A 22,156-nucleotide genomic window follows, 5' to 3' on the forward strand; every position below is an offset into this window, starting at 1 on the left:
TAGCTTAAGACATAGTTCGGTGAAAGGATAAATCCTAGGGAACAGGCTTGGTTGCAATAACGAACAGACATCGGGCCCTTAAATAGGTCGGCTCGACATTTGCGCACCGCTGGCTTCTTAGGGAAACTATTTGCTCATACCGATGGAAGCACGCGGCAATAACAGGTCTGTGATGCCCTTAGATGTTCGTCTTGGCCGCACGCGCGCTATTCTAACGCGGCCAGTGAGTACATTACCTTGACTGAGAGGTCTCGGTAATCTTGTGAGTACTCAAGGAGTTCTCACTACACACTCACTGAACATCCGTCATATCTTACGTAACTTCCTTAAGAATTATCATGGTCACTGAGTCTATGCCCGTGCTGACATCTACTCAGTGAGCCGGAGCCTGAGTGCACTCACAATAGTAGTTCCAGCCTAGATAGGAAAGGCCCCCAGCTAGGCATTAAACCATGTTTTAAGTCAGATATTGTTTTATTCTGCACACTATGTACATTTAAACTATGATTTCAGAGCTTCGAGCCTGCATTTTGCAAGGACCGATGTCCAGATGCTCGATTGGCAGGCAATTCAACACCCCATGCAATTTTGCAGTCCCATTGCAGATGCTCCTCACCACCAGCAGTGACACTATCATTGGCACTCACCGTGACGATGTCACGGAAAACTGTGTCTCCAACGCCTCCTTCACCGTTCAGTATCCACCGGTGAGCAATTTCAGTTGTTACGGGGTCGCTATCACGCTCGGCATCAACAGCCAGAAGGCCACCCATCAATATCCAAGCAAGCGTGAACATATACCGGCGAGCATCAGCAAGCACAGTAGTAGGCGCCTGTTCCTTGGTCGAGAAGCGCGCTTGCAAAGCTGACCAGGCAGTAGTCAAAGCATCACGAAGGTTTGAAGTCTGAATCAATGCCAAAGTACGGCAGAGCCACGCGGCGAAGACCTTGAAGTTATCTTTCTTCAATAAGAACCGAATCAGTTCACTTGCCAGCACATTTGTGGTTCCCTCCCATATGGAATTGACAAGAGTGTTGCGCAGAATCCGAGAGATGTTGAATTCGGGCTCGTCGGCCTCGTCCATATAGCCAACGCCACCCATCGACTCCTGACACTCCTGTATTCCTGAAACAGCCATCTTGCTGATCACAGCTTTAGCAGTGGCTGTCAAAGCACGGAACACAACGTGAACTTCCTTGCCTCGACGTGGCAAATGTGCGTGCTCAGAAGACACATCGTTCTCGACAACCCCCATCACAGCGATAGTGAAGAAAGCAAGGTTCATGCTGCCGCGGTGCTTGACTTCCAGGTCTGCAAGTAGCCGGAGGTGCATCGGAATCAACCATAGTGGTTCCCCAACCGTGGTTCTCGCCTTTGCAAAGCTCTTTGTAATGCTGATTGCACGTCGCCAACCCCCGAGGGATCCCACAAATGTATGGACGCGAGTGATATTGAGTAGAGGCGCAATTGTCATAACGCCTTGGTCCACTTCTCCTACCAAATGAGCTCTCATATCCTTCAGCTCCAGTTCGGCAGTCGGCAGTTCCTTGGTACCAAGTTTGTTCTTCAAGCGATGAATCCTCACGCCATTGGAGACTTCTCGAGGCGTACCATCATCTCCAATGATGGTCTTCCGTAGTGGTGCCAGAAACGTACTCAGTTTACCTGAAGGAGTCTTTGCCAGCAGAAGGGCCACGTTGGCATCTGTGGCCGAGGAGAAGAACTTGAACCCATTGATCAGGTAGTCTCCGTCCGCCAATGGTTCAGAACTTGCAGACTTAACCGGTGCATAAGTGGCCCATGTTTCAGTATTCTGCACGTCGCTGCCTCCAGCCGTCTCCGTCATCCATTGACCGGATGTCCAGTGGTCGTCCTTATCCGAAATCAAGCGCTTAAACACTTCATGGAAAGGATGCGCTAGTGGTAGTGCCTTGAGTTTGGGCGCGAGTATAAACGCGGCTCCATCGGTCATACTCATTGGGCATGAATATAGGCCCGAAGAGGGCGAGTAGAGATAGTTCCTGCCGGTAAGTGAGAAATAGACACGAAAAGAAACAGAGGTATCTTACAGTGCATATTGGACCGTCCGTCTATGAGGACCCAAGGTCAAATCATATCCAGTGGACACAACTCTGGGAGTATCCAAGCCAGTCAGCTTCAACAAACAAGCGTCAGTCTAAGGATCCATACCTGCGCTGGGCACCCCAGTTACCGAGATTCTTCCAGCCCTCACTCGTCACCAAGCGATCATAGTCATAGCGCTTACCCCAAACATTGTGGCTCTTGACATACGGCTGATTGCGCTCCGAGTCGGCGCTCCACTCCCGAACGCGTTCAGACACCGCGTCGGCGCCGAGATGGGTCAGGTCTGGTTCGGCAGAGTGCAAAATGGAAGCCGGCAGATACCCTGGACTATATTAGGGAACGCCCGTAGTGTCAATAATATTCGGTAAGAAACTTACATGACAACGCACGTTGAAGACTGGCGTCAGATGTATACGTGTTCCCTAACGGGCCCGGTTGAGTGATGTATCCCCGGTCCGCAGTCGCAGGTAGGGGCAAATTTGACGACATAACGAGCTATTAATAACTGAGTTGAGAAAAGAAGATGCGATTTTGAAGAGTGTTGGTGATAGTACCCTGAGTTGAGCATAGGCGGGGTCTCCAAAGCTTGTTAGCCAGGAGCCTCGGTGTTCGGCTGACAGCGTAGATCGTGAATGGGGGAACCACAATAACGGGGCATCAATGCGCCGTAAAAGCGCCGAATGCATTATTCAAATAAAATAACATAAATATACTCATCATACGGGTTCAAATGGTCGGAGACCGCCGCTCCGCGTTGGTTCCCCTGGTGATTAGGCCCAATATCACACGACACCGAACGCAAAATATTATACTAGAGCTAAAGCATGCTCCGTTCGGCTAGGATCGTTTGGGGTGGGTTCGCGACGCAGATACTACCTACAGGGGCGCAGGAATGCAAGCGCGATGCTAAGTGAGCCTAGAACTTTTGGTATTTTTTATTCAAAGCACTACTGCCCCCCATGAGTCTTCACATCTCATGCAGTGTATTGTAACCTGTCTCAATTAGACTACGCGGTCCCCGAGCATCCGAGCAAATGTGCCAGTAGAACAGTCCTCCGAGCTTCGATGTGGTGACAAACTCGGCCTTCTGTTGCACCGTGGCTGGTGTGTCGTACGTCACAAACCCACCGGCGTCGCCAATGCAGTACGCTGCGCCGGCCTGTTTGTCATGAAACTCCTTGGCCCCCTGGCATGGCAGCTCACGATAGTCGAACACACCGTCCTCGCCTCCGCACCCGGTATATCGCTGACCGGGTCCATTGCTGCCTAGAAACGACCGCCCATACACCGGAACGCCGAGAATGATCTTCTGGGGATTGACCCCTTGTGCCAGCACATACGAGATCGCTGACTGGCCCGAGAGGGCAGATGCTGACCCGTACAGCTGCGCTTGGTGGCCCGTCTCGGGTTCCCAGGGACCGGCAAAGTCATAGGCCATGAGATTCAGCATGTCCAGATACTTTTGAGCAGCAGCAAGATCGATATGGCGCAGTGCCCATTGGCCAGCGGGGAGGCAAGAAGCCAGTACGTATCGCGGAGCAGGAAGCACTTCACGCAGCCGGGCCAAGAGACGGATATAGTCTTTGCCCTGCCTTTCATCTGCGGGATGTTCCCAGTCAACTGTGCGATATAAATCATCAGCCTTCCATTTCAGGGTAACGAGTAATCGTGGGGCTATACCATCAATGCCATCCAGTCCGAACTGGTCGACCAATCCCTTGGCAGTCCGAACGAAGGTGTCCATTCGCGAGCGATTGTGGGCGACGGCAGCAAAGTTCTCACTGCCCTTGCCCCCACCTCCAACAGAGAGGATAACTTTCATCTTGGAGTATTGCTGCTTCAGTTGAACAAATGCCCGCAGGCAACCTTCCGTTCCGTCTACTGGCATCTGTGTGTCGGCCCACTCATCACTCAACTAGAACCAGGATTAGTATCCGATCAATTGGTTGAACGATCCAAAAAAAGAGACATACATAAACGGTGCCATCTTCTTTCACCCTAAAAGTATTGCAATGATTGATTAGCTGGTCTGGTCTTTTTATGCACCACGGTTGACTGCTGGTTACCAGGCAAATGCATAAAACACGTGCGAGATGAACCCCAGTCGGAGGGATGACGGAGGTTGTTTCTGGTAGATCCTCCAATTTGGATAGTAGGCAGCATTGGTGTAGAAAGGCACCTCATAGGAGCTGGCCTGAGGGGCGGCCACCGCGGGGTTCGGGCGGCGACGAAATATGGAGCTGGCGGCAGAGAACATGGTAGGAATGAATATCTGCGGAGAGAAGAGATGGGAGGAAGACAGAAATTCAATCGCGGGTAGGTGTTTCCCGTTACGGAAGGCATCACGTGGGGTCATTGATTCTTTTCCTTTTTGTTGCAAACCATCGTCATTATTATTATCATTATTCTGGTCTTGCTGCTCCCACTCGGCAACCCCAAAACGGAACAGTCGGTCCTCGTGCCAGGCCCCCGGTATGCCCTTATTGGACGTGCGGTGAGATCGAGACCGGGCTTGTCTAGGAGTCGTGGTATGCACGAATGATGTGTTTTCGTGCTAAGGTCGGGGTAATTGGGGATCATTGGCTTAGGGTTTGGCGAGGCTGGAGCGGAGGCGTTTCCGACCCCTGCAAGCCCTGGCTTTCCCCACACAGTTCTCTTCGACGCGGTTAATTAACATCCATTGATTGGCGTGGCACGAGATGTGCAGTAAGTGAATAATGTCAGATAACAATTTCGTGTGAGTAGTCATTTAGCGATGCATTGGCTGTGGGGAAGGGGATTTATGTATTATTTGGAGACAGTGGTGCGGTATATATATCTTGGCGTAAAGAAAGCATGAATGTCATCACTTGAACCGATCAGTGGCAAGATCTTTCTGTATTATTGAGCAGAGCACTGCAACTCCAGCCTACCAGTGATACCTTCGGTAATCTGTTTTGAATAGATATACTGCTCCGTCAACTAATATGAGTGTATATCACGTGATCTTTTCTAGATGTTTCGCCTGATTTATAAGGCGGCAACAATAACTAATCCACTTCCTTCCTCTGCGGATGATTCCCAGCTCTCATCTTTTCTTCCCCGAGCAGACCCCAACCCCGCAGCGGAGAGCTTGACCCCTACCCTTAACCCACAGCTTAGCCATTGACGAGACGCCTAGCTTCGCGAGGCCTCATCGAAGTGGTCTCAACAACACCATGACGGCCGACATCCACCGCGCCGCCGAGCGCCTTCTCTCTGCCGAACCCACCCGGGATCCCAGCTACGACAATTTCTCCTTCATCCCATTCCTCCGCAAAAGCTTCGGGTTTGGGTTAGCCAGCGATGTGCCCGTCTGCAAGGCCTACAGCGAAGGACACTGCCCCCTTGGGCCGGCCTGTCCCGATCGACACCCCACGCCCTCGCGCGTGACAACCTCAACCACCACGGCGTCAGGATTGGCCCCGTCGACTACGCACGGGTCCCTGGTCTGCAAGCACTTCCTCAAAGGCCTCTGCAAGAAGGGCGTCAAGTGTGAATACCTGCACGAATACAACCTACGCCGGATGCCGGAGTGCCAGTCCTTTTCGCGGTCCGGATACTGCCCCAATGGCGACGACTGCTTGTACCAGCATGTTCGGGAGGAGGCCCGGCTCCCTCCCTGCGAGCACTACGACCAAGGATTCTGCGAGTTGGGACCGCTGTGCGCGAAACGTCACGTGCGACGGCGTCTGTGTCGATTCTACCTGGCTGGATTCTGCCCGGAAGGAAAGAATTGTCCTGACACGCACCCGCGGTGGTCGGAGAACCTGCCTCGGCCGACGATGCGGACGGAAAAGACCGAGGAAGAACTGGAGCAGGAGAGAGCGCTCATCCGCGAGGAGCAGGAGCGCGAGAAGGAGCGGGAGCGCGAATGGCGCAGTGAGCGAGGACGTGGTGGCAGCTTCATGCGGGGACGATACCGGGGTCGAGGACGGGGATAGAGGGGGTCTTGTGGTCGTTTTGGGCGTTTGGCGCAGGGGGGAACATTTCATTTTGGATTACGATATACCCATGAATAATCATCTGCAAGGATTGACGTTGTACCTCCACTGTGGAATGCGCATCATGATAGGAGTCCATGACATCATGACCGTGAGCATTCCACTGGAAACTCTCGGGCTGTCTACACCGCTAGGACTGTCTACATGTACATAGTACCCTCCTAGGTAGTAAATTTCTATCCTTTCTCACCATATCCAACAAGTATAATAAATAATATACTGTGTGATCCGAATCCAGTCATAGTTAGTTAGTCCATTTGTCAGATCTCCGTCAGAGCCGGTGGAGCGCCCGGTCCACCAATCGGCCGCGGCGCAGAGCTCTGTCATCACTGACTGATGCTTGCCAAACCACTTAGTAGTAGTGTAGGAACCCTCTGCGTTGGGTCTGGGCATGGGTACGGATTGGCACTCCTCCCCGCTCTGGTATAAGAGGACCGGTGGCCTTGCCTTCTTGCCTTCCTTTATTCACACCCTCTCTCTGCATTCTTGCCGATCCATCCACCCATTCATCCATTGACTACCCTACCCATCGTCGCCATGGCTCCCAAGGTTGCAATTGTTTTTGTATGCTCCTATGCTCCCCCCCAATTGCTCGGTCTGCCCCTCCTAACGTGCGCAGTACTCGATGTACGGCCACATCGCCAAGTTGGCCGAGGCCGAGAAGAAGGGCATTGAGTCTGCCGGTGGCAAGGTCGACCTCTTCCAGTACGTCTTTTGTTGCGGTCTCGACCGGCCCCCATTGATGATTGCCGTGAACTAATCCCGCCATGCTCTAGGGTCGCCGAAACCCTGAGCGACGAGGTCCTGGCTAAGATGCACGCCCCGCCCAAGTCGAGCTACCCGGTCGCCGAGCCCTCGACCCTGCTGGAGTACGACGCCGTGCTGTTTGGCATCCCCACGCGCTACGGTAACTTCCCCGCCCAGTGGAAGGCCTTCTGGGACAAGACCGGCGGCATCTGGGCCAGCGGTGGCTTCTGGGGCAAGTACGCCGGCCTGTTCGTCTCCACTGGCACCCAGGGTGGTGGACAGGAGTCGACTTGCCTTGCCTCCATGAGCACACTCTCCCACCACGGCTTTATCTACGTCCCCCTCGGCTACAAGACCGTCTTCCCCAAGCTCGCCAACCTGGACGAGGTCCACGGTGGCAGCGCCTGGGGTGCCGGCACGTTCGCTGCGGCCGATGGCTCCCGCCAGCCCACCACGCTGGAGCTCGAGATCGCCGAGGCCCAGGGCAAGGCTTTCTACGAGACCGTCGCCAAGGTCAACTGACTGCATGGCAGTGCCACCAAGCCCGAGGACTCGACAGGGGCCGCTGCGAAGAAGACCGAGCAGCCCTCCGCCGAACAATCGGGCGCCCCGGCGGCACGCAAGGAGAAGAGCAGTGAGGGACCCTGCGGTCTGCCCAAGAATTGCAACATTTTGTGATCGGGGTGCCGGGACTTTCTGCTCTTTCTGCGATGGCGTTTCTGAGGGCTTTTTTTCACTCCGATAATGATAAACATGGACATAATTAGGATTCAATGGACATCAGTTCATGTTGTTCCGTCACTGGTCTAACTACTTCCCCGTAATAACTACATAGTAGCTACGTTAATTAGGTAAGGCCATCTTGGTAATCGGATTACATAATTTCGCCCCATCGAACCAATCAGTTACCGCCCTGGACCGTGACGTGACCGACCAGCCGAAGCTCTTCCTTCTCTCTTCCACAGACTCCCCACGCAATGCATCTGCTCTGGCCCTATAGTTGAACCCCCGGTTGCTCTCGTATATCCTCATTCCTGATTCTCTATCTCCCTCTCTGCCCCGTGCTGCCATGGCATCGCGACCCATCCTCTTGCGGTTTGAGAGTCGGAACGGCCAGTTTCGACTCTCGGTCAGCCCGCAGGAGCTATTCCCTGCTCTCCAGCAAAAGGTATGCACACTCTTCACAGTCAGTCGAGACACCATGCTGGGCCTGACACCATGACTGCGTTAGATTCTCGAACACCTGCCATCAGACGTCGATCCATCGTCCATCGCCCTCTCGAATAAACCCATAGGTACCGGAGGCGAGGAGCGTCAACTACAGGCTCTCAAGGGAGTTGCAATCGAACAGGTTGGCCTCAAGTAAGTACCGGTTGACGTCATTTTGAGCCCGCTGGAGGGCGTTGCTGACGACACCAATCATCTAGACATGGTGACAAGCTCTTTGTCGGTTATCAGGAACAGGCTGCACCTCTGAATGGCCCCTCGAACGGTTACACATCCGCCACTGCCGAACGCCGTCTGAATGGAGCACCGATCCCACAGCAGGAGACCGTCCCACTACGCCCACAGCCAACATCGCCTTCCGCTGCCACCAAAAATCCATGGGAGGCAGTGCAACAATCTCCCCTGGACGACCTGTTAGACAAGAAAGATGGCAAGATCAAGCGGGGCATGGATTATAGGATGTGCAAGCATGGCCCTCGAGGGATGTGCGACTATTGCATGCCGCTCGAGCCCTATGACGCGAAATACCTGGCCGAGAAGAAGATCAAGCACCTCTCGTTCCACTCTTACCTACGCAAAATCAATGCCGCCACGAACAAACCCGAAGTGAAGAGCTCCTACATGCCGCCGCTCAGGGAACCCTTCTACCGAGTACGACGAGATTGTCCGTCCGGGCATCCGTCCTGGCCGGAGGGGATCTGTACCAAATGTCAGCCCAGTGCGATTAGCTTGCAACCACAGGAGTTCCGCATGGTCGACCACGTGGAGTTTTCCAGTCCCGATCTCATTAACTCGCTGCTGGACTTTTGGCGGAAGTCGGGGGCACAAAGGTTAGGGTTTCTCTACGGGACGTACGAGGAGTACGCGGAGGTGCCGCTCGGGGTCAAGGCGGTAGTCCAGGCAATCTACGAACCCCCGCAGGTCGGTGAGGTTGATGGAGTCACACTTCATGAATGGTCGAACGAGAAGGAGGTCGATGAGGTGGCCCGTCTCTGCGGCCTGGAAAAGGTGGGTGTCATCTTCACTGACCTGCTCGACGCCGGTGCTGGGGATGGGTCGGTGCTTTGCAAGCGGCATATTGACTCCTATTATCTCTCTTCGTTGGAGATTGCCTTTGCCTCGCGGCTGCAAGCCCAACATCCCAAAGCGACAAAATGGAGTGACACTGGGCGTTTTGGCTCTGAATTTGTGACCTGTGTCCTGAGCGGCGATAACACCGGAGCTATTTCGGTGAGCTCCTACCAAGCATCTGTATCAGCGGTGGAGATGGTGCGGGCAGACATCATTGAACCGTCGGCAGATCCGTCTGTGATGCTGGTGCAATCCGAGGAGGACGACGATTTGGGCAGCAAGACCCGATATATCCCCGAAGTCTTCTTCCGGCGAATCAACGAGTACGGTGCCAGCGTGCAGGAGAATGCGAAGCCTAGCTTCCCCGTCGAATTCTTGCTGGTGACTCTCACCCACGGTTTCCCCACCGAGTCGATGCCGCTCTTTACCAACAGCCGCTTCCCCATTGAGAATCGCGAGGTTATCGGCGAGAGCCAAGAGCTCAAGCACGTCGCCCAACAGCTCACGTCGCACGGAGATCCCGACAAGGCATTGCAAGGCGTTTCCGATTTCCACCTGCTGTGCTTCCTGCATGGGCTTGGCACATTTAACGAGGTCGGTACCACAAAAAGGGATCGTAGTATGGAACATTATTAACTTAATACCATGGCAGAACGAGGAAGCTCTTTTGTGCCGCGTGGCAACGTCTCATTCACCCGCCGACGGACTGCAGCTGCTAAACACCCCTGGATGGGCAACCTTGGTGACAATTCTTCAGGAGAGTGGTGAGCGCCCCCCCACGCGCCCCTGGCCCACCCTGGCCCAGCCTTCTCGCTCGGATTCCGAGTCCAGGAAACGGCGATATCATGCATCTACCCACCCCTCACACCCGCTCCGCGTCTCCCAAATCCGACGGTGAACAGCTTGCTAAGAGGTTCAAGGGAGCTAGCCTAGAGTGACGATCCGCCGTTCTCTTGCCGCTCAAATCTTTTATTAGATATTCTTATCGATCGGTTCGGTTTCGCGCCTCGCTCTCGGTCCTCGAATTCGGGCTGTGGATACGGTTGTGGGGGGGTGGCAGTGATTCAACCTCTGCTTGTCAGACATTACAGGGCTCTCCTTTTTGTCATGTTATGATGAGAGAGCAGACCGCAACATGACTGTGTAGATGGCATGTCGGTCACAATGACAGACCGTTCAAAGTCATCAGCATCGATTAGTTATGAATAACGCAGCAGAGTATTTACCCAGGGATATTCTTCGGGCATTGCTACGACGGTGATATTTTTCCAACGTAAAATCATAGCGGGAGCATCGGAAATAATGTACAGTGAACGCCACGTATATCGCACACCAACTCCAAAAACACCTAACAGACACTTCAAACTCCCATTGAACAAATGATCAAATCCGAACACCTATGGCTGGTATGGGGAGCTTTTCTGAACCAGCTCTCGCAAACGCTTTTCCACCACGCGCCGCCCTTCGCCATCGGTCCATACTTCATGTGGCGCCTCGGGCACCACGTCCCAAGAGAGAAGATTGTTTGTGAGGTGGGAGAGATCCTCCTGTCGTTCTTCCCACCGGGGATCGCTCTGGATCTGGCGCCCAGAACTCACAACGACCAGCGGAGTCCGGCCCATCTGAATGTGGCGGGCCGACTGCACCTCCGCAGCGGTCATGGTGACCGCGACCAAATTCTCCTGCAATTTAGCCTTGATAAACTTGCCGGACTGGTAAGCACAGCGGCCGGCCACGCGGTCTCGACGAGAGCGGCCGCGCACCAGAGCACCTGCCAGTCGATCCAGTCCTAGCGGTGAGATGACACCGCGCAGCCAGAGGATAAACCCACGACCGGGCCGGGCGAGTTCTGGCAGATATGCCTCGTGAAGTGGATCAATCAGAAGAATGCCATGCACTTCGAGAAGATGGCGGCTGGAAAACAGCCGTGAATAGATCCCACCAACTCCCGCCGACACCACAATCCAGGACCCGCGCTCTCCGGCGCGAGCCAAGGCTTCAGAGAGTGCATCTGCGGCCATGCCGGCCGAATGTGGTGACGGAGCGGTGTCCGACCACCCCATGCCCGGGCGGTCCCAATAACAGTAGCGGGGAATGATGCCATCGCGGTAGATGTCATCGAGAAAAGGTTGCAGGGTATGCTCGACTGGACCCGTTCCTCCTTCCAGCAGAATGGTGGGTGCATCAGCAGACTCCGAGGTGCGGTTCCCCACGCAGGCAAGATGGACTTGATACGTATCGCCATTGACAAAATATCGGCGTCCAGGCGGGGGTAGAGAGGCATCCCGGGCACGTAACATGAGCGTCGCAGTCATCAACAGCACGGCCACCCCCATGACTGTCAAGAGAATCAGCTCGGCGAGAACAGCCATCCACTCCCGCAGCGGGCGACGAGTCTCTTCGCGACCGGTCAGACGCTCTTCCTCTTCCCGCTTCCCCCACGCAACAGACCGGATCTGGATGGCCTGGTAGATTGAAATGACGACCGCCCAACCGACCGAGGCAATGCCAACCCAGCCCTCCTCCAGCCGCAGGTGCGGTACTGCCACAATAATACACATATCCAGGAGGAGTAAACCGGAGAGGATGATGCCCCAGATGGCCATTGGCTTGGATGGGATTGCAAAGAAGAGCAGGCCGTGGACGATATACCCCAATATCAGGGTTGTGTAGGCGAATGCGAAGAAGCCCGAACCGCGCGTGTGCATCATCGGAGGACTGACGAAAATAGACGTGAGAAGAAAGGTCCACCACACGAAGCTGATGGCCAGGGAGACGAGTGAGAGGCCGCGCAAGGCGCGTACGCTCCAGAGATTGTATGGTGATACCTGGATGCTCAAGTTAGCTTGGACGCTGGTCTGCCTTCCCCTAGGAAACACTCTTACGGCCGGATCATCTGGACTCAGATAGGCGTTTTGCTGGGGAAGCAGTCTCGTCCGTTCATGGGGCTCCGGCTGGTGTTGCTGCTGCTGCTGCTGCTGCTGCTGCGGCGGCGGCGGCGTGTTCTCGCCTTCTTCGTCTTGGATATTCTGGTCCTGCGCCGGCTCCCCCGACCCATTTGGGCCACTCGCTGTGCGACTCCAGAGCGCGCCCATGGCGGTGATTGATGATCCAAGAACCGTTCTATCGACAAAGTATTCTCTCTCAGGTTGATAAGATCATGGCATGACGTCACGATGTTTTGTTCTGTTTCCGCCACTTCCAAGATTGTCAACAATTTGGTAGGAACAGCGACCGAGGACTGGACTGTCCATGGCGGATTTAGGCTTTAGAGCAAGGCCAAGAGAAGAACGACGGGCAAGATGGGCGAATGTCAAGCTCAGCGCACAGTATGTAGTAGTATGTAGTGACATGATTAAGCAACCATCAAGTTGGGTATTTGTGGTAGTCGGACGCTCCGCTAGAAGTGTCATTGGTCGTAAGCTTAGTTACAGTCTGTCATGGAGGTTGACTATTCGGTTAATATTTGCATCTCTCCGTGGTCTGGAAGCTTACTACTTGAAGCCTAGCGTGATATCTACAGCCATAGGTGGTTGCAGCGATGATGCAAGTTTAGAACACAAGGCAGAAGGCAGTTGCCCCCGCGGCTGACTTTTTGCCCTACAATAACTATTACTATTTTCATCATAATAAAGGTCATCATGGTCGAGGCCCCCATATGATGATACATACCACCTGGGGGCCACGCGCTCATTTGACAAGCGAAGCATGTCAAGCAAGGGGGGCCAATGAAATTGTCCGAACAGCGATCGCCCGGGGCTCGGATCAGTTGCCAGGCACCGAGTTAGGGTTGGCGATTGCGCCTTTGGCTCCACCGTGAGCCGTGCGCCCAACTGGCACCCCCTGAAGGAAGCGGATCGGCAACCAGAGAGTACCCTAGTGGGAGGATGGGGAAAAAAATTTAAGATCTAGAGAACACTGAAGGACGTTAGAAAATAAAAAGAACGGTACCACAGGAGAGTCGACGCATTGTTCGCTGCATCCGATGGAAGTATACATGCAAGGGGGCCAACTTTTACCCCTGAAGCCCAACTTACGAATCCCCCGTCCGTGATGGAGACGCTATCTCACTAGCGCGCAGTTTGGGGCCAGGTTCCTTTTGATCTCACTGCAAATTGGCCCAGTCATGGTGCTCTCTGCGCCAGGTGGGCCTGGCTCTGTTCGCCCACTGTCGATTGTCACTCCCTTCGTCTCCTGTAATCCAAAGGAAAACAACACCACCATCCCTCTTCGGCCTTGACAGATCCCCAGTGATTCGGATTCTGCACATTCGTTATTGCAGCGCTGGCACAACGACTTGTCCGGCATCTTCGACCTTCTGTGGCACAAGGGTCACCCTCGGGGCAGCTGGCCCGCTGACCAAGTCGATGACTTGGCCTACCTCCTCCAGATAGAAGATGGCGACCACCATGGAACTACCAAGCTTTATGCCCACAATCAAATGCTCCAACTGTGGGAACAATGTTGAGATCTCAGCCATGGGCGACCATGTCTGCAAGCCGGACGGTATGAGGCATCCTCCCGTGATACAGCATATGCCATATGCTACACGTCAGACCAGCGCTGATTTCTTTTTTCTAGCCCTGTCGATACCCTCGATACCAACACCTCCTCCCTCTGCGGGGTTAGAGTCACCGGGCTACCTGACGACAGCGATGGCATCCAAGCCTGGCCGAGCCGGGGTGCCGCCACAGATCGACCCGTCAATCGCAAGTACGTGATGGTCTCCCAGCGCGTCGCTTGCATGGACTGACCCAAGATAGATCGTGCTTTTTTGCATCCGAATATGCCGACGCCGGCTAGCAGCATTGGATCTCATTCTCCCGTATCCGTCACTTCCGTCCCCCCTCGATCCCCGCTGCGTCCGCCTCCGCCGCCACGCAGCCAGAGTAGCGATGATGAAGAATCCGAGGTGATCAACCTGGACTCAGTTTTCACTTCCTTCCCGATCCCGGAGAGGTCGCCAGCCCGTCTAAACGATGGGGCCACCCCTCGATCAATTCCCCCGGCGCCATCACCGGGGCTGGGACTGGGATTGGTACCGGAGAATATCCAACTTCCTCCTAGCCCACTCCCGCCGCATCCTGATCCCTCTGACAGTGGCCACCAGCGCGGGGATTCCATAGCCAGTCACAGCAGCTATCGCACATCGTTTGCCAGTACACGGTATGCGAGCTCTGCGGGCCGGTCGTCAACGTACAGCTTTTCTCGTGGTCTCCGGACATTTATGGACGATGACAAGCCGCCGTTGCCCCCGGCACCTCTTCGAACCTCAAACAAAAGCCCCGTCATCCGAGACTCTGATGTGTCTCTGAGCTCCTCCTATCGAAGCGACTATCAGACGGACAGGGGGGAAAGTTATAGTGGATTTGATTTTGGCATCTCCTCAGGCCGGCCATCCACCCAAGGCCTGCATGATCTCCCTGAGGAACTTTCTCCGGATGAACGCACGGGCTATATGCACGACCAGAATTCCCAACTACCTTCGCCAATGCACCTGCACCCGGACCCGAACAACGATGCCCCAAGGAAGGATTCCGATGCCACTAGTGATAGTGCTCTATCCGTCACGAATTTTGCCCGCGCTCTCGGCCTGGACGACCATTATACTCAAACAGAAAGCTCGAATACATCCGACGATTCCTCCCCATCCGACACCCGCAGCGGGAGCTCCATGTCCAGTGTCCCCTCTGAGTCAAGTTCGCACCGACATAAGCCAACTGATCCGCTGAATCTGGGGCCCTTGGTCGAGGAATTGCCTCCGCGGACACGGCAAACCATTTTGGAACTTCCAGGCCGCACGAAAGGCGCGTTAGACGAGGTGCCTCCCATTCCGGCTGTGTTTTTCAGTCCCGACTCTCCTACGGACCCGGCCATCGGACAAGGTAGCCTGGCGCTGGTTTCGGATAGGCCAGCCAGAACCAAAACACCAGTTCAGGCACCTCCCTCGCCACTGAGACCGCCGCAGCGGTCAGCGACTACACCCATTCCTCCATCAACATCACCGATTGCTCGCCCACCAACTCGATCAGCAACGCGGTCCAAAGGGAAGTGCAAAGGCTGCAATGAGGAGATCACGGGCAAGTCCATCTCATCCTCCGACGGCCGTCTCACCGGCCGCTATCACCGCGGCTGCTTTGTCTGTTTCGAGTGTCATTCGCCGTTCCAAACGGCTGACTTCTATGTCCTGAACAACCGCCCGTACTGCGCTCAGCACTACCACGAGCGCAATGGATCCCTCTGTTCCACCTGCCATACTGGCATTGAGGGCCAGTACTTGGAGACCATCGAGCTCAGCCAGGGCCGGTCTGATCGCCGTCGATTCCACCCGGAATGTCTGCAGTGTCGAACCTGCCGGGTTATGCTCAATGGCGACTATTTCGAGTGGAATGGACAAGTTTATTGTGAACGGGACGCGCAGCGGGCGGCCGCTGCTTATTATCCCCCACCACCCGGTCGTCGACGGCCCACCGCGGGCTCTTCTCCTTTGTCCCAATCTCGTGAATTCCCTCCCAGATCTCCAGGCCCTCCAGGTCCCCCAGGTCCTCCAGCTGGGCTCCGACCGCCACCATCACCAGCACCCGGCCAGGGCCTTCGCCCTGGTCCCAGATTTCCATCCGGAGGTGCCCGACGTTTCCCCGAGCGACGGACGACCAGGCTGATGATGATCTAAGAGACCACGCTCAGTACTTGTGACTGGTCGTCTGATTTTTCATTCGTTCTATAGATTGCGTTATACCCTTTTCTTTCTCTCATGTGGCTTCGGCCGACGCTGGCGTTGTTCCACTGTTTTCCCGTGCATCTTGGAGGTATTTTGCATCTTCCTAAACTCTGCCCAAGGTTGAACCTTTCGCTCCTTTCTTTTCCTTTCTTTCTTGTCGGTATACACTTTTTGTTTTCATCCACCGTGATGTCGAAATGCTTTCCATGTACTAAATAGCCATCGGTCTGGGAGGGTGGGTAAAGGCGTCTTCTTATATCTGTATTGTGAATGGATACCATGTCTACTTCTAACATTACAACCCCGAAATCGCATGGTCTCATTATATCATTAATCATTAGGGGTGCGGTCCGTCCACCGGCCTTGTTTTACTCGAGTTTGCGCTCCTCGAACTGCACCCGTTCCACGGCGGGAAAGTTCTTCCTATAGTACCAGCCGAATAGGACCACATACAGTGCCACTAGGAGAATCTCCATACGCTGTCTCAGCGAGAGTCGATCCAACGCTGGGTCGCGTTTGGACGGAGAATCACTTGTGAGATCCTCTTCCCACTGTTTGCAGTCCTCCCGGAACCGGTCTGGATGGTCGGTGATGACTCCGTCGATCTCATGGCGAATTGACCAGCGCACCAGGGCCGGAGCGTTCACCGTCCACACATAGACGCGTCTACGTGCCGCCCGCGCTTCCTCAAGGAAGCCCTTGCCCAATGGGCCAATCAAGACCTTTTGATTGATGCTGAAGGCAATGCGCGGCACTTGGAGAAACTGGCGTGCATAACTCACGTTCCAGCAGATCAGAGTGATCGCATATCGAGGCAAATACCGCTGGCACAGTGGCAGGTACCGGGCTGACCAGCAGCCGAGGTTGATGCGGCGGTGCCAGTCTACGGTGCGGATGGGCACGGATTCGATGGTCTCCGCGATGCCTTTCATGATGGCGAGGGGATCGTTGTCCAGCTAGCGTTATCCGGTTACTACCGAGCTCAACGATCGGGATCGGGGTGGACTACCTTGATATCCAGCATCGCCCAGATCTGCTCTCGGCCCGGTTGCACCAGGTATTCGAGGACATCCGCTAATCGCGGCATCGGCTCATGCGGTGCTTTGAGCGTCCGCAGGGTCTGGATATAGCTCCAGTCGCAGTCGATGATCTTCTTCTTGATCCCAAAGCAGCGCTCGAGAGTTCCATCCTGCGTCTGTCAATCCCGGGGGTCCTCGGGCATAAACTCGATACTCACATGCGACAATACTACGACTCCATCTCGAGTAAGATGGAGGTCAATCTCAATAGCATGGCTGCCTGCACGGATCGCACCATCTATGGCAATGAGCGTGTTCTCCGGATAGTTGCCCTTGAACCCTCGATGCGCAATGGTCTGCGGTACCCGGGATGAGGCGGTGTGGTGCAGGAAATGGGCTTAGGAACGTGAGTATACACAAAAGGGCCAACGGAGAACATGCATGCCAGTGACAGACCTGGGGTACTTTGGACGAGCGGTGTTCTATCGTCTGCCATGGTGGTGTACAACGAGAAGAGTTGATGAAGAAGAAGTGAGAGATTTTTTTGGGGTGGGGGGTGGTATATAGAAGAGCCTACCTACCACCGGGAATATCGGAGATAATAGTCTGTTGGGGGCCTAGCTAACCAACGAACTTGCGAGTAAGCCGTATGCAAACGAGTTAAGTAGTTAATTGATCATGATTTATAAGAATAGAGATTCATCATTAATAAATCATAGTAATAGTTAACGAACGCATCGATGTAGAATGAACTACCGATTTAATGGTCCATACCGTAGGCACTGATGTTGTTCTACTAGCTGAGTCAGTCCTTCATCCGCTACTCAAATTCTTCATTGCCAACCCCGAGACCGTAACTAAACATCCTCCACCATGTCCGTACAGCAATGGGTCACGCCCCTTCAGGGCATTGACAGCCTGCGCCAGACCGAAGTACCTATGCCCACTCCGAGCCAGGGTGAAGTGCTAGTGGAAATCCATACGGTCTCGCTAAATTATCGCGATGTCGAAGGTGTGTTCATCTCCAACCCTCCAACAGCCCAGAATCTGACTGGTCCGCAGTCACTCAAGGCGAATATAAGCACCATAAATCTGCTGAGCATGATTGTACCATCGTCCCCTGTTCGGACATGTGTGGTGTGGTCACCCATGTTGGTTCCGGCGTGACAAAATGGGCAGTGGGCGATCGTGTCCTCTCGACCTTTTTGCCGGACCATCTCACCGGGCAGGTCACCGAAAAGGAGCTATCCCGGAGCCTGGGATTGCCACAGGATGGCGTCCTGGCCACTCACCGGGTATTCCCCGAGTACGCACTGATCAAAGCTCCCGACTACCTGTCCGACCAGGAGGCGAGCACGCTGCCGATCGCTTCAGTCACGGCGTGGATGTCCATCAACGGAATGCGACCCATGGGCCAGAATGGTGGCAAGGACGAGTATGTCATGTTCCAAGGCACGGGAGGCGTGTCCATCGCCGGATTGCAGATTGCCAAGGCATCCGGGGCGAAAGGTGAGTGGCTGTCGAAAAAGAAAAAGCCCACCAACTGAGACGGCCGTCTAGTGATTATCACCTCCTCCAGCGACGCGAAGTTGGAGCAGGCAAGACAGTTGGGTGCTGATCTGACGATTAATTACCGGACGAACCCCAATTGGCAGGACGAAGTGATCCAGTGGACGGACCATCACGGAGCTGATATCATTCTCGAGGTTGGAGGAGCCCAGACCCTGCGCAAGAGCTTTGACTGCATCGCCTTTGGTGGCCTAATCAACTGTATTGGATACGTATCCGGAAAGATGGATGCCGGCGACGATCGATTAAATGTGAACTTGCTGGCCCTACGCCGAACGGTCACCTTGAAGGGGATCATCAACGGGCCCAAGGATCGATTTGAGGAGATGATTCGATTCTACGAGGAACACCAGATTCACCCGGTGGTCAACCGAGTCTTTTCGTTCGCGGAATCCCGAGAGGCATTCAAGTTCTTAGAGAGCGGCAGTCACTTTGGCAAAGTCGTTATTCAGGTCAAGCAGTAAATAACAAGATAGGACTTGCACATAAGCATCAAAGCATGGTCACCGCCCCCGGGCTCTTATTGATCATTTCTACTAGAATTGATGATGCCTTCTTCAGCAGCAAAGCCTAGATCCTCTTTCAACTCCTTTCCGCCGATGGTTACTGGCTGGCACTCCTGCAAGACGAAGAACATGCGCGCCCACTCCGTCTCACTCGGGTTGCGCCAGCCATGCAAAGTCGCCCGCTGCACGATTACATCTCCCCGTTTCATGAGCACAGGGTCGCCTACGTCGACCAGCATCTCCATTTCACCTTCCAGCACCACCCCGTAGTCGAGGCTCTGTGTGCGATGCATGAGAAACAGGTTGTGAGGACCAAAGTCGACCACGCGACACACGGTCCCGTTCGGATTGACCGGACCTAGCTGGCCGGACTGGATGAGCTGCTCGTGAGCACGGATGTCGGCATCGCCATTGAGATTGACGGGGAACTGGCCGGTCGTGTAGATGAGATCAAAGGCCGTGGCGGCACCTTCAAATGTCTGCCACTGGCTCGGGGTGGATGAGTGAATCAATGCCTTCCCCTCGGCGTCATGACCGGTGATGTAGTGGGTGAAACTGCGAAGGGGCGAGATCTCGCTGGGATTGGCGGCCATGGTGAGGGTTTGTTTATGTGAAGGGAAAGTATACACTACGACTCAGGCAATCTGACAGCGCAACGGCTATGTCTATATGCGAGGTTGACTTGTCAAGTCTGTTAGGGCTTACTGTCAAAGTAATTACCGACCGGATAATTTACTAGTCAGCCGACTGACGCCGGCGCGCCTGAATCAGTATTATGCCCGAATGTGGACAGGAGTGCATAGCTGAACTATAGCCTTAAGATACAAATCCAGTTAGCACCATTTTAGGCTGGCCCGAAGTCCCCAAAGCTGTGACTGACCTGTAGCTGTATGGAGAGATCTCACTAAGTAGAGATTGATATCCCGCTTCTCTACGACAAATACAGACATGACAATTAGACAGAATACCATCGATTCCGCCATTGCCTCAATTGACTACATGGTAAATTTACTAGTGCTACGCCTTATTCCTACTTCGGCACTAACTACTATTAGACTCCGTGACATGTTGGGTCAGAGTAGTTGGAGGCCTAAAAGGCTTGTGGTGTAACGGCAGGGCTGAACCAGCAGTGTCAGATGGTGGACGTGATTGAACCCCAGCGAGCGGCTTATTGCATCCTATCAAAAACAAATCCCAAAAAACACTGTGTCCTGTTATATCATTCGACCGATTTCTTCAGACGATGTAATTGTACGGTTGGCGTATCCCACGTTGGAGGACATCCCACTTAATTGTGGACCCGGCCAAGATAGGGCATCTTCACAAACAAACCCCTTATGATCATTATACATCTTTCCCCACAGGAAGCTTGGATTGTCTCAAACACACACTGCTACATACACCATGGTATCGCCCTACAGAAACCATCGGAATTCCGGGGACGAAGGCCCATCTCTCATGCGATCGGTGGGAATATCCCGCGCCCGGATCGTAACCCCGTCACGGCGATCGCGCCGTTTGTTGTCCAGCCACATGTACAATGCCAGCAGGCCTGCCAGACAAGCCCCAGCTGCGCCAAAAGCGGCCACGGTGATCAAGGCGGGCATGTATTTGGGCGCGTCCTGCTCACGGAACAAATTACTGCTCACAAGACCCATCAGGTTGGCGAGCGGTACGCCGATACTGGTCAACAGCACGCGGCGGCCCTCGTGAGCAATGTTATTGTTATACCAAGTGCTCAGCAACACCGATGGCGCGGATGTGCCCCATGTCATCATGAAGGTGGCGAAGTAGGCTAGCTGTAGCTCCCCCTGGACATCGTTGATAGATGCGTAGATCATGAACCCGGCAAATGTGAACAGAAAGCCAAGAACGATGAACGGTGACCGCAGCCGAGCGAAATCGGAGCAGAAAGCTAGCACGAGCAGCATTACTGCGCCCGTCACGTTGGGAGCGACGGTGTATAGGTTGGTCTTCACAGTGCCGTAGTCCAGTCGTTCGATGATCTGGGGCATGAAAAGCGCGACACCCTGCAGCGGCACTCCTAGACAGATTTCAATGCAGAGAAAGGCATACGTGGTTGGATGCTTGAAGATGCTCAGCGCCTCCCGGAAGCGAAACTTTTCGTTGACAACGGCGCTCGAGTCCACCTGGATGCGATGAAAAGCCAGTGCCTTTTCTTCTTCCGACAAGAACTTGGCCTCGGCCGCACTGCGCGGGAGGTAAAAAAAGGCAAACGCAGCGAAAATGACGGTCACTCCGCCCTCGACAATAAAGAGATAGCGCCAGTTCGGCAAGCTGGATCCCTTGATCTGGAAGACGCCAAAGGCGATGAGGCCCGAGAAAGCGTTGGCGATGTTCGAAGCGGCGTAAAAGATGGCCAGTCGACGAGCCAGCTCGCCTCGGCGGTAGAAGGTGGTCAGGTAGTAAATGACCAGAGGGAAAAACGCCGCCTCAGACATGCCTAGGAACCAACGCAGCGCGAACATGCCACCAAAGTTGTGTGTTGCCGAGGATAGCAGGGTGAAGGCGCCGAACGAGAACATCAGGAGCGGCAGCACGCGAGCCGGGCTGAACTTCTTCCCCAGCATGGAGAACGGCGGCGCGAAGATTACGAAGGGAACGAAGAAGATGGACAGCAGCAGGTTGTACTGGTTGGGCTTGAAATTGAGGTCTGCGCCTGGAGTCAGTCTCATCGCCGCCGGTTGGTACTTATGGGCTGCCACCTACCTTCGGTCATGCCATCAGTCTCTGCATTGCCCAGATTGCCCTTGTCGAGGGCATTGAACAGGTCTATACTTGGTCAATTGCCGCTGTACTTGTGTCGCAGAAAAGGACAACTCACACATGATTGCGAGGACGGGCAAGAGCCGAATATCGAACCGCCGGCAGAGTCGTCGCTCGGCCTTGTGGTCGACCACGCGGGTGATCTCGTCCAGGATGTCGGGAGCTGATCCATAGCCTTGGAGCTTGTTGGGCTCATCGACGGTCCCGACGGTTGCCGATTTGGTTGTATCGCCCGGCGACGATGAACGCGGGGGACTCGAGGCCATCCTGCAGAACCAGCAGCAGGGCAAGGATCAACAGGGTCTGGAAGGATTGTATGTCTGGGGCCACCAACACCGTTGTGCAAGGATAGACTGAAGAGGGAAGCTGAGATCCACGAATGATTAGCTTGTAGGAGGTAG

At 54.4% G+C, this 22,156-nt stretch overlaps 11 protein-coding genes across 11 annotated transcripts; 5 read left to right on the plus strand and 6 right to left on the minus strand.

Moving 5' to 3' along the window:
• Positions 1–509: 509 nt before the first annotated feature.
• N7474_009200 (putative acyl-CoA dehydrogenase) lies at positions 510–2,575 on the minus strand (the record flags this gene model as incomplete). The annotated part of the gene is made up of 4 exons (XM_057200610.1): positions 510–2,022; positions 2,071–2,133; positions 2,192–2,408; positions 2,464–2,575. 4 exons carry the CDS (start codon positions 2,573–2,575, stop codon positions 510–512), a joined length of 1,905 nt encoding a protein of 634 aa, XP_057048597.1.
• A 478-nt stretch (positions 2,576–3,053) lies between these two features.
• Positions 3,054–4,343, minus strand: N7474_009201 (glycoside hydrolase family 18 protein; the record flags this gene model as incomplete). Its single annotated transcript, XM_057200611.1, has 3 exons — positions 3,054–4,001; positions 4,060–4,084; positions 4,153–4,343. The coding sequence occupies 3 exons, from the start codon at positions 4,341–4,343 to the stop codon at positions 3,054–3,056; spliced, it is 1,164 nt and encodes a 387-aa protein (XP_057048598.1).
• Positions 4,344–5,283: 940 nt separating this feature from the next.
• On the plus strand, positions 5,284–6,048 carry yth1 (cleavage polyadenylation factor RNA-binding subunit YTH1; the record flags this gene model as incomplete). The annotated part of the gene is made up of 1 exon (XM_057200612.1): positions 5,284–6,048. The coding sequence occupies one exon, from the start codon at positions 5,284–5,286 to the stop codon at positions 6,046–6,048; it is 765 nt and encodes a 254-aa protein (XP_057048599.1).
• Positions 6,049–6,645: 597 nt separating this feature from the next.
• Positions 6,646–7,533, plus strand: pst2 (putative NADH-quinone oxidoreductase Pst2; the record flags this gene model as incomplete). The annotated part of the gene is made up of 4 exons (XM_057200613.1): positions 6,646–6,672; positions 6,728–6,813; positions 6,885–7,368; positions 7,399–7,533. The coding sequence occupies 4 exons, from the start codon at positions 6,646–6,648 to the stop codon at positions 7,531–7,533; spliced, it is 732 nt and encodes a 243-aa protein (XP_057048600.1).
• A 391-nt stretch (positions 7,534–7,924) lies between these two features.
• Positions 7,925–10,051, plus strand: npl4 (nuclear protein localization protein 4; the record flags this gene model as incomplete). The annotated part of the gene is made up of 4 exons (XM_057200614.1): positions 7,925–8,023; positions 8,087–8,217; positions 8,283–9,747; positions 9,806–10,051. The coding sequence occupies 4 exons, from the start codon at positions 7,925–7,927 to the stop codon at positions 10,049–10,051; spliced, it is 1,941 nt and encodes a 646-aa protein (XP_057048601.1).
• Positions 10,052–10,550: 499 nt separating this feature from the next.
• N7474_009205 (DUF2417 domain-containing alpha/beta hydrolase) lies at positions 10,551–12,248 on the minus strand (the record flags this gene model as incomplete). The annotated part of the gene is made up of 2 exons (XM_057200615.1): positions 10,551–11,981; positions 12,039–12,248. 2 exons carry the CDS (start codon positions 12,246–12,248, stop codon positions 10,551–10,553), a joined length of 1,641 nt encoding a protein of 546 aa, XP_057048602.1.
• Positions 12,249–13,550: 1,302 nt separating this feature from the next.
• On the plus strand, positions 13,551–15,826 carry N7474_009206 (LIM domain-containing protein; the record flags this gene model as incomplete). The annotated part of the gene is made up of 3 exons (XM_057200616.1): positions 13,551–13,659; positions 13,735–13,866; positions 13,917–15,826. 3 exons carry the CDS (start codon positions 13,551–13,553, stop codon positions 15,824–15,826), a joined length of 2,151 nt encoding a protein of 716 aa, XP_057048603.1.
• Positions 15,827–16,242: 416 nt separating this feature from the next.
• Positions 16,243–17,389, minus strand: N7474_009207 (glycerophosphodiester phosphodiesterase; the record flags this gene model as incomplete). The annotated part of the gene is made up of 4 exons (XM_057200617.1): positions 16,243–16,830; positions 16,884–17,063; positions 17,112–17,290; positions 17,350–17,389. The coding sequence occupies 4 exons, from the start codon at positions 17,387–17,389 to the stop codon at positions 16,243–16,245; spliced, it is 987 nt and encodes a 328-aa protein (XP_057048604.1).
• Positions 17,390–17,766: 377 nt separating this feature from the next.
• Positions 17,767–18,926, plus strand: N7474_009208 (zinc-dependent alcohol dehydrogenase family protein; the record flags this gene model as incomplete). The annotated part of the gene is made up of 3 exons (XM_057200618.1): positions 17,767–17,905; positions 17,956–18,402; positions 18,454–18,926. 3 exons carry the CDS (start codon positions 17,767–17,769, stop codon positions 18,924–18,926), a joined length of 1,059 nt encoding a protein of 352 aa, XP_057048605.1.
• A 56-nt stretch (positions 18,927–18,982) lies between these two features.
• On the minus strand, positions 18,983–19,561 carry N7474_009209 (cupin domain-containing protein; the record flags this gene model as incomplete). The annotated part of the gene is made up of 1 exon (XM_057200619.1): positions 18,983–19,561. The coding sequence occupies one exon, from the start codon at positions 19,559–19,561 to the stop codon at positions 18,983–18,985; it is 579 nt and encodes a 192-aa protein (XP_057048606.1).
• An 822-nt stretch (positions 19,562–20,383) lies between these two features.
• Positions 20,384–22,021, minus strand: N7474_009210 (putative MFS transporter; the record flags this gene model as incomplete). The annotated part of the gene is made up of 3 exons (XM_057200620.1): positions 20,384–21,642; positions 21,699–21,761; positions 21,814–22,021. 3 exons carry the CDS (start codon positions 22,019–22,021, stop codon positions 20,384–20,386), a joined length of 1,530 nt encoding a protein of 509 aa, XP_057048607.1.
• Positions 22,022–22,156: the final 135 nt, after the last annotated feature.

The sequence above is a fragment of the Penicillium riverlandense genome (assembly GCF_028828495.1).
Source record: "Penicillium riverlandense strain IBT 135883 chromosome Unknown utg000008l_segment0_segment0, whole genome shotgun sequence".
Classification (NCBI taxonomy): domain Eukaryota; kingdom Fungi; phylum Ascomycota; class Eurotiomycetes; order Eurotiales; family Aspergillaceae; genus Penicillium; species Penicillium riverlandense.